General features: G+C 39.3%; 1 protein-coding gene across 7 annotated transcripts in view; it reads right to left on the reverse strand.

Annotated features, from left to right (window-relative positions):
• The window catches only part of LOC142404403 (disks large homolog 2), an 800,410-nt gene that overhangs the window by 214,202 nt on the left and 571,941 nt on the right, over positions 1–14,267 (reverse strand). For all 7 annotated transcript variants that reach the window (XM_075491172.1, XM_075491171.1, XM_075491177.1 and 4 more), the window contains one exon: positions 1,563–1,665. In XM_075491172.1, the coding sequence (XP_075347287.1) occupies positions 1,563–1,665 (103 nt within the window). The remainder of the gene's footprint in view (positions 1–1,562; positions 1,666–14,267) is intronic.

Here is a 14,267-nt window from a genome sequence, read left to right on the forward strand (position 1 = left end):
ATCTGTCAAGTGATGTATTTTTCTGTGTATTAACAATGGCACAGAACAACTCTGAAATGCCAGTGATCGCTGCAAGTACTCAGACACCATGGTGATAATTGCAGTATAAAATTGCCAGACAGCAAACAAGACTGCCAGAACTAATGGGAACATGGTTTTATTCAGAATCCAGTGTGGATAGCTGTAATGGAATTGCTTTTCAATACTTTTTCTTTGAAATAACTGACTAATGCTTATGCATTTTTATATTAATATGTTCCATGTATTTAACTAAAGACAGACACTTGCCATTTCATTTGCTCTCATCTGCCCATTTCTTGGTATGGCCTAATTTATTCTGCTTGGTGACTCAAGTGCAGATAAACCAATAAATGGATGCATGATACCAGATCTGAAGCACAATTGTAAGTTTGACTAAAATACCAGCTGTTTTTCTCTTTGTGTGCTATCATCAGGATCCAGAGAAACAAAAGAAGGTATCATGCTGGATAAACTCTGGCGGTACTAATTCACCTCCCCAGTGCCTCTGAAAAAAACTGTTATTAGAGCTGTACTGTTTCACCTGAGACCTACATGTGTCCTAGGCTGGGCACAATCAGGCAGAATCAACAACTTGTGTTGACAGGTCATAGCAGGACTTGTGAATGGAGCTAGAACTGTTTACTGCAAACTGATAGAACGGTGCCAACAAGTCTTCACAGACACCTGTGATTCCTGAATTCACCTGGAAAGAGTATCAAAGTAACAACTACTGCGGAGGAAAACCATCTTTAGTTCCTATCAGAAAGCAATATTCCTTTCATGAATTCCTTGAGAGCCTCATACAGTCGTATGAGGAAAAAACATACCTCATGGGCAATGAGAAGGAGTTCTTTCACTTAACTCTGGACTCATAAAATCAATCAATGCCTACTTCTTCCCACTGAAACTAGCTTAAGCTCTAGAAGGCTAAATATTAGACACCAAAAGCTAGATGAGATCCATCCCACCCTAAATGCCTTATATTTTGCTGAATTTCCTGTTGATGCTTTTATTTAGAAAGCTGTCATTTTCTCTAGTAAGTACTCGTTATCTGGGGCTAATTGCCCTGGAGGTACAAGGACACTGTCATCCAAAAGTAATAGTGGGAAGCTCTATGCATTTGGCAGGAAGTATTTATCTTTGTTTAATTCTGATCTGACTGTCTGAAGCAACTTCAGATCTTCCTGGCATTTCTGTTCGTTCTTAACTTATCTTTTGCACTGTCTCCCAAAGGAGAATAAAAAGGAACGTAAAATAAGCAATAATGAAAATAAAATGATTAACTAAGTGTTGATTACTGTCGTATTATATGCACCTTTAAAGATAGTTCTTACAGTTGCATAAAATACTTCTAAAAGCAAAGTCTGTGACAAAAATACAGCCACTTCCTTGGGATAGAATTGCCACTTGAATTTTGATTCCAGATGACTTCTGATGATAGCTGGGAAAAGCACTATCTACAGCAGCCTCATCCTGTTAAATGGCTGGCTTTAAAGCACTTATCTTTTCCCATATGTCTTTAAGTTTATTATTTTGCTTACCCTCCGGCTGGTATTGTGCTATGATTGTTACCGTCTGCCCTGCTCCTTTTAGCGCAGCTGCAGCCTGCTCATGGGTAGCACCTCGAAGATCAATACCGTTCACCTACAGAAGGAATGCAAACAACAACAGATCTGAGTAGTTTAACATTAGACAGACAGACAGATGTTTGTTTTGGTTTTTTTTTTTCAAATATCTGATGGATGTAAAGGTCAGGTTGCCCAGATGCAAAAGTGAAAGTACAAAATCAAAAAGGCTGAGAGGACGTTACCTATGATTGGCCATGAGGATCTGCACTAATACTGCACACCACAGTTTATGTACGATTATCCATGCATATTCTCTGACCACTGCTTTTTGGGGGTTTCCTGCTCTACTGAGCTTACATTTTTGGTAATCTCTTCATCAATCAATTTCATTTAATATATAAGGTTTAAAAGAGAAATTTTCTGCAGTGCTTGAAGGTCACTGTAGAATACTGCAGGCAAGGAAACTGCTCCTTCAGCCAGACTCTGCAAGCCCAGTCTGTAGCATCAGGGGAACCTGGAGATATATAGAGAGCATCTCTAACAAAAACTGCTGGTTGGAGAACTTCCAGAGGAGAAATCATGGAATCATAGAAACATAGAATCATTAAGGTTGGAAAAGAAGTCTAAGATCATCTAGTCCAACCATCAACCCAACACCTCCATGCCTACTAAACCATGTCCTGAAGGGACACATCCACACGTTTTTTGAACTCCTCCAGGGATGGTGACTCCACCACCTCTCTGGGCAGCCTCTTCCAATGCTTGACCACCCTTTCAGTAAAGAAATTTTTCCCAATATCCAATCTAAACCTGTCCTGACGTAACTTGAGGCCATTTCCTCTTGTCCTATCACTTGTTACCTGGGAGAAGAGACCGACCCCCACCTCTCTACACCCTCCTTTCAGGTAGTTGTAGAGAGCAATAAGGTCTCCCCTCAGCCTCCTTTTCTCCAGGCTAAACAATCCCAGTTCCCTCAGCCGCTCCTCATCAGACTTGTGCTCCAGACCCTTCACCAGCTTCGTTGCCCTTCTCTGGACTCGCTCCAGCACCTCAATGTCTCTCTTGTAGCGAGGGGCCCAAAACTGAACACAGGATTCGAGGTGCGGCCTCACCAGTGCCGAGTACAGGGGCATGATCACTTCCCTAAAATCCCATCTACCATTTTCTTTTCGTGCAACCCCTCCTCCTATTGCCTAGAAATATCCCTGTATCTTGCACATGACAGCATTGAAGTCTCTACCAGAGACTGCCATTGCCACCTTTGGCTGTTCGACACTAATAGATCTTTCCATGGGGTTCCTCTGACTTAACGCTCATTTTTTGTTGCATAAGCAGTGGAAGTGGAACAGAGCAGAACAAAGTAGGGAACCCACCCCTAAAATTCATGGGCAGTTTCAGAACTCATTTGATTTGCATTTGTGATGTCAGCAGCATCCTAAGGAAAAGACAGAATTCGTATATAGAATTATTAACTGTTCCTGTAATTTGAATCTTGCTTTTCATCGGGAGTGTTACTGTCTGACTATGCTGAAGTATGTAAGATTTCTTTCATTTATTTATTTATGTATTTATTTGACTTTCCTCCTCACTTCTGAAGGTTTCCACTTCATAATGTTTCAGTGGAGAACAGGAAAATTTTGACATGTAAACAACCTCAGCAGGACAGAAATCTGTTTCTGATTGCTCAAGAAAAGAAAAGAAAAAAGAAAGGAAATAAAGGGCAAGGGGAGGAGAGACAACAATGCCACAGATTTCACAGGCAAACAGGCCAAAACACAAGACCCAAATTTTCAGCAATAGCAACTTTTTTGTGTTTATTTTTATGAAGTACTATCACAAGATGGCTAGGCACATATTGAAAATATGGATTCCATTTTCTTTAAATTTTAACAACTTTTTAAGGCTTACAAAAATAAATTTGATTCCACAGAACATTACAAATAACAGCTATTGAATCTTTTATGAATACATTTATTTTGATCAATTAGATTTAGAAACTGGCCAATCTGAACTTGCTGACTCTCACCAAATCTTAGAGAATGAGCTGTTTTGGGAACTCGTTTAATTATTACTTATCATAGAATTATAGAATCATAGAATCATCATAGAATCATAGAATCATAGAATGGTTTGGGTTGGAAGGGACCTTTACAGGCCATCTAGTCCAACCCCTCTGCAATGTGCAGGGACATCTTCAACTAGATCAGGTTGCTCAGAGCCCCGTCCAACCTGACCTTGGATGTTTCCAGGGATGGGGCCTCCACTGCCTCTCTGGGCAACCTGTGCCAGTGTTTTGCCACCCTCATCGTAAAAAATTTATTCCTTATTTGCATGACAAAATCTAGTCTTTACTTGTATGTGAATAGCATTTAGACTATTATTCTTAGAAAAACTAGTTTGTGATAACAATAATATAAAACCCAGGAGATGCCACGGTTTCTGATCCAGAAGACAGCATTATGCTGTAGAACTGCTGACTGTACACAGAAACATAATCGTCTAGCTGAGGTTTCAGATTTCTGAAAATATCATTCCATAAGAATCAAAGTTTTCCCAGTTCAACGGGTCTAAAAAAACATGTTTCCTCAATTAGGTTTTTTTTTTCCCCTTTATTACAGGGAAGGAAAAAACACATTTTTTCCTAAACAACTCATCCTGTCTTTCCTCAAAAACTGTTTAAGCTACTCAATTTGATGATCATTTAATATTTCTCCCCATCTTATTGACAAAAATCATCTCTCCTCATTTATAAAAGAAAATAGTCTGAATTTCAACTGTCTATATTGTTTTAATATCATTCAAAACTATAGAAGATCTAGAATTTTAGACAAGCATGATTTGCTGCAATATTTCCATGTTATACAAAAATAATTACATACTGGGTTATCTTTAGATTGAGGAAGCAACCAAGTAAATGTGGAACTAGCATACCAGGAGAATATAACCTATTCCAATATTACCTTACTCATATCCCCATGCACACAAGACCGATTATATAATCACAATAGTGATGTGAAAGAGGAGATTAATTATAAGTTACCTTACAGAAAAGTAACTGTGTTTTTTTAGCTAATTTGTCCGTAGGTGCATTCTGCAGTGGAAAGTATGAATACCATTACCATGCTGGCAATGCTTGCTTGATCTATGCATGTATCTTAGAGCCTTTGAGGCAGCATACGAAGGGCCCAAGATGCAGCATAGTACTGAACCACCATCATGTTGTGTGACTTTGCAAGGAGAGGAATGTCAGCAGACAGGAGGGAGGGTGACTGGTAGGGTATATACAGGGGCAAAACCTTTTAAGGAGTATTAAAGTAGCTTGTACAAGATAGAGACCTTGTAGTAGATGTGCAGACTGGAAGACTACCATACCTAAAGAAACATTCAAAGCAAGTGTCTGTGCCAGAAAATAATGCTTTATGAGAATAGGTATGTATGGATCCCCATGTAACAATCATACAGACAATGTGAAGGCAAACTGTGACAATAATTCAGTGTTCTGGTACTGCCATGTATTAGTGTCTTTGGCTCATATATTTCAAAGCATTATATGCCAATAGATACAGTCTGATAACTTCTATAACATTTCTGTCATCTGCAGTGTGCAAAATTCATGTTGTTTTTACAATTTCTATCTAGATTGTGTAAAGGGAAGTGAGTATCTTTATTCACAAGTAATGCTCTAATGCTCCTGAAAAGAAATTCTGAGCATAGGGCAAATGTAAGACAATAAACTTCATAATTTGTCTAACACAAGAGTTCTCAGTTGTCCCGTCTTCCTGTTTGAAAGCAGTGGCTGTAAAAATGGCTGGTGGAAGCGTTCCAAAAAAATGAGCCAATGGTTCAAATACTTTCATCAAAGTTGTGGACATAAACCTCAAGTTCAGTGGGTGGCAAGACTAACATAGATCCCCGGAAAAAACTTGGTGAAATTCAGTCTAGGAATATAGTATCATAAAAGGCGATAATTAAGTGCATTCTAAAAGAACAAAGGAGAGAATCAGAGTTTTCAGTGCCATAAAATCTGATATAGTTTAATGTGCAACACTGAAAACACCTACAGAGGAATATTGTGTCAATTAGGACTTAGTTTGCAATCTCTGTGGAGAATACGAACTTCCTGAAAGGAGCATGATTTAGGCTACCGCTGTGGAAGAAAGAGGTGGTGTGCCCTGCTTGTACTCAGTGATGGTGTTATGACACTTGATGCTGCATTGCCATGGGCACAGAGGTACCGGCACTACAATTACTCATTAACTCAGCACTGTAGTCACAGCATCGGTACTGCGGAGGCCCGAGCAGAATCCTTAGGTTTAGGCAGCACAGTGCCTCTATTATGCCATAAAGGAAACCTCAGCCTTGATTCAGTGCCTCTGAAGAAGACAACTCTGAAGCCAAGTCCCCTTTCCTTTAATAGAGAGCTTGGCTTTCATCCATGTGTTTTTCCCTTTCATAACTGGAGTCCTTGAGAGAGCCCTGAGAAAGAAGCAATAGGATGAACAGCAGAATAGCTTAAAGGAACATTCCTGAATTCCTGAGCTCCTGAGCTGGGGCGATGGATATGGATGATGTCACCTCGTCAGTATTAGAAGGTCCAGGAAAAAAAAAAAGTAATTTTGTTTAGGCTTAAGCTTGAAGACTGTAGACTTCAGGAGAACACAAGCTTCTCTTAAGTGATATATGAAAACATTGTGGTGGTCTGTCAGAGCTGTATTAACAGAACATGAAGTTTTAAAAATCATTACTAAATCATCATAATCTCTCTGTAGGTAGAAAGAGAGGATGCATGAAAGGATAAAGCAGCCAGATGCTTATCCTCCTTCTCCTCTGAAAAACAATAGCTCTGTCTATATGTGATCCAATACTAAGATCCTAATAATGTATCAAGAATATAAATATAAGACAGGAATTCCACCAAAGTTAAGTTACACAAACATTTTTCCACTTTTCCACAGAACAACAAGAAGCCACTGAAATGGCAGTTGACTACTTTCTGCCCTTTGCATGCTCATTCTGGAAGAATTGATTGCCTAAGGTGCAAACACAACCCATTATAGTCAGTTAATTTCTCTGAAATTAAGTTCATTTTTCTGCTAGGATATAGGCTGGGATGGACACTTGAGGAGGACTTACAGGTCTGAGTGGCTGAAATCAAAAGAGCAAGGAAAAGAAATGTCAGAGAGAAAATAACACATCAATTCTATCTTCTGCAAATTTTCTCAAGATGATAAACAAGCTAGACAAAACAGATTAAGTAATGTTGAACAGGTAAACGACCTGGCTACACTAGGCTGCCAAAATAGTGATCTCCCTCTTGAAGGTGCACAACTGCAGAATAAAATCAAATAATCATTGCCAAATAGGTAGGCAGAAGTCTGTTTGCATGCTATTTTGCTCACCAATACCTGACAGGATCTCACTGCAGAATAATAGGCATTAAATTTAGAAAGGACTTACAACCTAGTCTGACTTCCTAAAGAACAAGAAGAGTAGATGCTAATTTGATTTCTGGGTATTATTTCCCAATATTTAGAAGCAAACGTAATGAAGTCCCAAACCTTCTAGTTGAAAAACAGCATATTCATGTAGCATCATTAAATCTCAATGAAAGACACCATTAATTTACACATTTTAATCAAATTCTTACCCTCAGGCCAAAATGAACAAGAGTTTCTGAAGGAGTAAAACAAATAATACTACATCTTGCCTCTTCCTCCAAAACAATGTTTTAATTATAAGAATTGTGTGCAGTGATGTTTTTCCCTGACATGATTACACTGCGAATTGTAAAAATCTGATTTCAGTCACTATTTTCAATTAATTTAATGCTGTTTATGTTATGAATAATCAGTAAAAGAAACAAAAACACCATAAAAAGCTGCAAGCGTGTGCAGGAAAGTTTAATACATATCAAAGGTGTTTTGATTTGGTTTGGGGTTTTTTCCTATTAAATGGGCTGGCTTCCTTTATGAAGCATTATACAATAAGCAAAGTCGCCCTGCTGTTCTGAGCTTGACTGCACAATCCTGATGTCCTGGCCCAGAATGAATTTGACTGCACAATTTCTGATGCCCAACTCCAAAATGAATTTGACATAATGGAAGTAAGAAGAGCCTCCAGCTTATACAGATGTCTGTCTCTTCTGCATGCTGTGGCAAAAAAGCAGTAAGAAAGCTTACAAACAAAGAGAAGTGCCGCAATGGGAGATTATGGTTTAAAACTACAGACGAAACTAAACCGAGGTGGAGAAAAAGATGCAGCTATAGTTCACAGTAATTATAGTAATTGCCTTTGTATTCATTGACTCAAACTAAAGCATCGTCTACTTCATTAAATACTGAATCATAATCTAAAAGAAAGGTAAAATTTGTATTTTGTATAGATCAAACTCTTCTAAAATTGGAAGCGTTATATTCCCTTTAAAATAGTTGAATAGCCCATATTAGCATAGATTGGTTCAATTCTGAAAAGTGCCATTTAAAGACTTAGTGCAGTCTGGTTTTCTTCTGTTAGAGTGCTTGAGCATGCTTCATATGTAGGTCATTCAAATAGAGGCTAGCAGAATAATTTGTTGTATTTAGCCATTTATTTATTTAAGACACCTTATTTTGTGTTTGTACAGTGATTAAATGAACACTTGGAATGTCTTGTTGAATTGGAAAGGAAAAACACAACCGTTCTGTGGGGAGGAAACATAGGATTTCTTTTTGTTTCTTCTTTGAACTGTCACTGACATAGTACAGTGCTTTCATACAGTGAATTAAATGGTGAGGAAATGGCACCTTTTTACCATGGAACGAATAATCCAGCAGATTTTTCAAGTTGTGGCTGAATTCTTTTATTTGTTGAACTCATAAAATAAGAGCTTTTTGTGTCTGAGAAAGCAAACGGAAATCTGAATAAAGACAGAATTGCCACTGTTTGCATTAAGAGAAAATACAAAGAACCCTATTTATCTGCCTTAACTTTGGATGTCAACTTAAGCATTCTCAAGCACATTAACAAGAGATGAGAGGAAAGCTGAGCCATGTTCCCCCGCAGTCCCGCTTAGTTATTAGAAATGGAATATATAGCATCAACCCTTAGGTGATGGAAGTACGGTGTTCCAGCAAGACAGGGAACATTGGAAAAACACACATTAGGGATGACCTGCCCTGAACATATCTGGGGAAAACTTTCCTCACAAGCAGGTGGCATAATCGTTCTATACATTGGCCCCCACAGCTCTGACAACTTGATACAGTCCAGCGAAAAGTACAAGAATTCTAAGAAACTCGTGCATGCCGCCAAAGTACAGCCCTTGAGCAGCAATCTTTTTCGGCTTAGACAGGCCATCTTTTTGCAAAGCGAAGGCCACACATCCAGCTTGAGGCCGAAGCTCTGCAGAGCCCTGCGGCAGGGAGCCGGTGGGGAGCAGAGCACGCTCGGCGCTGCGGGCAGCTCCGGGAACCCCGGCTGGGGGCATGGCCGCGGAAACGGCACCCCGCGGGGAAAAATGCCGATATAGGAGAGTTTTTGCCTTACAAGCGAAGAAGAAGTTTAGAAGTAGAAAGAAAGGAGAAATGCACAGGGGGAGAAGAGTCTTCACTCTCCAGTTTAGCTTCTTATAAGTTTTCAGGCTCACTTTATTGCTTTTCTCTCACTTTTCTCACTTCTCCTAATCTTTTCTGTGCCTACACTTTCTTCTGATCAGTTAAAACTGCTTAGTTTGGCACATATAAGCACAGTGGTTATCTCATCCTGAACTCCACTGAAAACATAATATCGTGTCATGTCTGCTGTTCTCCATGCCCAGCATCCTTCTCTCTTTTTCTCTTTTTATGGGCCAGCAATTTCAATGACCTTTTCAATTTTCCTTGTCTTGCTACCTTAGAGTTATGACTTTTGCCTCTAGTAAGCTGGTCTTTATGCTTTGATGAGCTGGGCATTCTAGAGGCAAATTCTTCTCTCTCTGGAAAACAAGAACCACTGTAGGGGTATGAGCTATATAATTTAGTATGCCTTTTTCTGGCAGGAAGTTTAAGGAGACAGCTAAACCAGCTGAAAGAGGTATGAAAGCACTACATCTTTGAAGGAGGAAGAAAATTAACATTATGTTATTGAAGAGGTGTCTTGCACACCCTGCATTTACAGTAGGAACCAACAAGCTTTATGACTCACCAGACCACATGAATCATTCCAAATGGTACCTGTTAAGCCTATAAGCACAGTCAAAGACTTATTTTTTAATCCACACTGTACAGAAATTATTCCGATAGAAGATCTGCTTCCCACGTGACTGTAGTTTTTGTGAATGATGCCAGATTGCCAAACTTTGAGACTGAAATAATTCCACTGAAGACTTCACTGCAGTGACAGCTTAAGAGCCATTTCCCCTCAGTTCCATCAGAATTCCTCAACACTTGTTTAAACTGGGTTTGAAATAAATGATAGCTTTTGAAAAGGACACATAGACTCACTGAAGTGGACATGAAACTTATTTCATTCAGGTCACTAGATAGCTACCAGTTCTATTACCAACCTGGACTGGGTGTGATCCAGCAACTATGAGGTGATCAATGGCATTTTGTCTCATTGCTAAATGGTAAAGTCTAGACCGAGGTGCACATGTAGTCTTTTCATATTAAGACAACTGGTATTACCAATGAAAAATATTATATATGCATACCACGCCAGCTAATAACACAGGCCCATATTTATTAACTAATTTGAAAATAAATATACTTTTTTTTTTTCATTAATTTTGTACATGAAGCACTCATCCATCAAACACAATACTTAGTAAGAATATTCATTTATGTTAAAATGGAGAGCTTATCATTAGGTCTTAAATTCAAATCTCTTTGCTGCTTTTTTACCTTCCGTTCTCCTGCGTGGTCACTCAAACACCCTTACATTTCTGCCACCACCTAATCGCATGGATCTCACTACAGTGTCATCTTTTCAACCCAAGTGTGCCTTCACACATTCGCTCTCCTTTGCAGTTCCTGCTGTCTTCCTACTCCAAATTGATAAAATATCAAACTGTCCTTCCTCCCTCCTACAGCTTTTACTTTACACACGACTGTCACTTCCATTCACTTTCCTGACTTTCCAAATTAATCCTTTCTCCCTAATGCTATTTTCAGCATTTGAATTTCCCTGTCTCCTGCTCTCATCCCAGGTCATTTAGGGATTCCCCTATTAGTAGCAGTTATTCCATATACCTTGGTTTCCACACAGTTCTAAAAGGTATTTTTCCTTCCAGTATATGGATATAGCTAAGCTACCATTGATCCGTTTTGCTCATAATGCTGCAGGGTTCTTGTTTCACATTTGAATTTCAAAGGATGGTATAAGCAGAAATAATTATTGCAATGCTCCTGCTTCTGAAGTGAAGGAAAGGTTTCCATTTTAACAAATGCCTTATAACTCAAAGATGATAAGAACTTAATTCCAGCTGAAGCCAATAAGCAATAGGTACTCAGGAACCAAAATAAAAAGGTAAAACAATTTTAGAGGCTGCTTAGAGAGAAAAGAGCATTGATGACTTGCCTGATCCCAAGCACTGAGTTAGTAGCTGTGACGGTGTGCTTCCCCCACCCTCGCCCTTTATCTCCTGCAACCCTGCTTAGGTGATAACCACCAGTGGTGATTGTAAATGGATGCATCTGGTCACCATCGGCTCAAAGTGGATTCAGGAGACAGATAACAACACAATAGCCCAAGGGTGGGGCTATTAGCCCAGCAATAGCCTGTGTTGGGCTATTGTGTTGTGCCTAGGGCTATTGTGTTGTGCACCCACCCAAGAAACTAAAACCTGTGGTCGGCATGCAAATATGACTATGAGTCAATCATCTTATCCCCATAAATAGTGAGCAGCCCAAGAGCCCTTTGAGCTCTCCTGCACGGCAGCGGGCTGCACGCCAGGATCTCCCCTTGAGCAGGGACGCCTCTCAGGGTTACTCCTCGAGGTTGAGAGATTCCTTGCCACAACAGATCCTCGGTAAGTGACTAATAGCATGCTAAACTTTGAAATCTTAGCTAAGTGATATAAAGGATTGATTGTGCATATATATATAATCCTTTAGATATTAACCGTTGACCAAGTCTGGGACTAGGACTGGGTCTAGCCGCACCTAGACTCCTCTCTGAGAAGGAGTTTAGAAAGCAAGGGGATCCTTTTCCAAACCTCATGACTCAACGGGAGGGTCTCCCTGACAGTTTTGTCTGACCCTGTCCTCTATGCAGTAAATAATCGAGTGTACCTCGCCATCGAATCTTGTTAAAACACTGTCGCATTAAACTTTGTTAACTCCCTATTCTGTATCAATAAACTATATTTTTACTTCTCTCTAACGCGTGAAGTGCACGCTCACTCCATCCGCGACAGTGGCAAATTCCAAAACTGAAATCCTTGCCTTGATCTCTCCTTGACAGGCTTTTCCGTCTTTCCACACCCACAGAATATAGTAATGTGGCCTGTGAGATGTGAGATGGCCACTGGCTTGCGTCACGGCAAATCTACACTGAATTCAATCCAGTGACCATGAGGCAATGGATCAATGGTTGAATGGTAGCTAACTGGAATCTTCAGCTCTAGATGAAGTAAGTGCTCACATTTTTATATTAAAACTGCCTAAATCACAATATTCATAGTTTATTTGTGGCTCTACTGATTAGGGTTATGTGACACAAACATTTTGAATAGATGATGCTCCATAGTCTCAAATAAAGCATGTTTTTTAAAACCAATGGAAAGGAAACAGCCCTTGTATTCTGTAAGTGTTTTTGCCTTTTTTATTGTCCTGGTGGCTTGCTTGTTCAGATAAAGGTCATATCTATCTTGTTTTTTTTCAAAAGGATCTCCAAAATCTCCTCCAACAAATTATTGCAGATATTCCTCAAATACCCTATTTAATGGATGGCTGATTTCTATTATTTTGCAGCTCGTGTCATATGATAATTTTTTTAATCACTCAGGAACCCAAAACTTACTGGGCAGTAGAGCAGAAGGATGCCTGGAGTCTAGTCTGTTTAAGTACAAAGCAAAAGTCCAGCCTGCGGCAAATCTCTGAATAAAAAAAGCTCAGGGATGTAGCCATTTTGTCCAGCAGTAACAGTTTGGCTTTCAAATTTGTCTTTTTAGTTTTCCTTCATTGTGAGGCTGACGTTAAGGCTACACTGAGGGGTGTAAAGCTCCCTCCAAATCTTCAGTGTATCAGATGTGACAGAATTCTGTTTGACAGTCTTAAAACAAAATTTGCTAAGTCAGAATGTTTGAACTGAATGTGAACTCCTCCTTAAACTATTAGGAGCTGAAGAGCAAGCAATCTGGCATCAGATCATTTCTACTCATTGAGGCAATTGTAAAATGAATGTTTTAGAAGCAACTGATGATTTCGTCACGGAAAAAATACATAGTCTCTAGTCTAGGCCAATTTACTAGCTTTGCATGACACATAACTCACAGGTCTGATAGCTAACACTGCTTGGCAAAAAAAGACATACCTTATTCATGAGAATTGTTAGTATAATTTATTAGGTTCTGATCATGTGCTTGGAAATGTCAGAGTTAATTTAGGAAACAGTTACTGCATCAAGGCAATTGCAATATATGTTATAGATTGCAGAAAGATGGGGGCAGAGGGGAGAGGGAGAAATCCAGCTGGAAGACAGATTCCTAGATTAATAAAAGACAAAAGGGAGCTCTATAGTCACCAACATATGTAGCATTCCAGCATACACAGGTGGTAAATTTTTCCCTAGAAGCTCCATTAAGCTTGTATTTTACAAAGTCATCTATTTTATTTTGAACTCCCAAAATGACAAGTCTACCAGCTTCTATGGCAATATAACCCAGTTATCCTGACTACAAAACAAGTGCATCATGTTTCGAGGCTGAATATGTCTAAGTTCAACTTCCAGCCATCACATCATGTATATTTATCAACAACACTGAAAAACAGTTTACTACCAGCTCTCTTCTCCAAGGGTAAGTATTTCCAGATGGTAGTGTTTACAGTGGCAGAGTTCATACTTCATTAAAGTGAATTTTTTATGGTTAAGGAGGATGCTAGGTCTTTCCTGACATAGGTTCTAAACTCCAAGGCTTCATGGAAAAAAAAAGACTTTTTTTTTTAATAAGCCATTTCTTTAAATATATAAAAGAGAGGGTTTTCAAAAACATAAATTTGCATTTGCACCCAGCTTCTGTTCATTGGGTGTCCAGTTGCCTTCTGTACCTCTAAAAATCTCCTTTTGTACAGGGAAGTTGTATAGGTGATTCAGTTTTGTCATGTGAAATGATTGTGATTCATCATGATGACAGCAAGTACTGGACATATGTCTGCATGTATTGTAAAAGGTGAAACTAAGTTTATGTAGAAAGGTGGACCACTGTGCACTCAGATGATCCCATATAAACATAAACAGGTTGAGGACGTTGAGAGACCTACTGCCATTTCTAACTCATCCTCAAATCCCAGAACTTCCTAATGTTATTGGCAATGTCTGAGCTTGCTTTAACCCACTGTATGCCCCAGATCTTCCCATTAGATGCTGCCATGACAGCATCTTTGCTTTTCTCTGTTTTTCTCTAATTTTTGGGGGCTTGTGATCTGTCACTGTGTGAAGATGTTGATAGGCAGCTTACAGGGGCAGCAAGGATGTGGTAAAATGACATCTACTGCTTCTTCT

Source organism: Mycteria americana, chromosome 1 (genome assembly GCF_035582795.1).
Source record: "Mycteria americana isolate JAX WOST 10 ecotype Jacksonville Zoo and Gardens chromosome 1, USCA_MyAme_1.0, whole genome shotgun sequence".
Lineage (NCBI taxonomy): Eukaryota > Metazoa > Chordata > Aves > Ciconiiformes > Ciconiidae > Mycteria > Mycteria americana.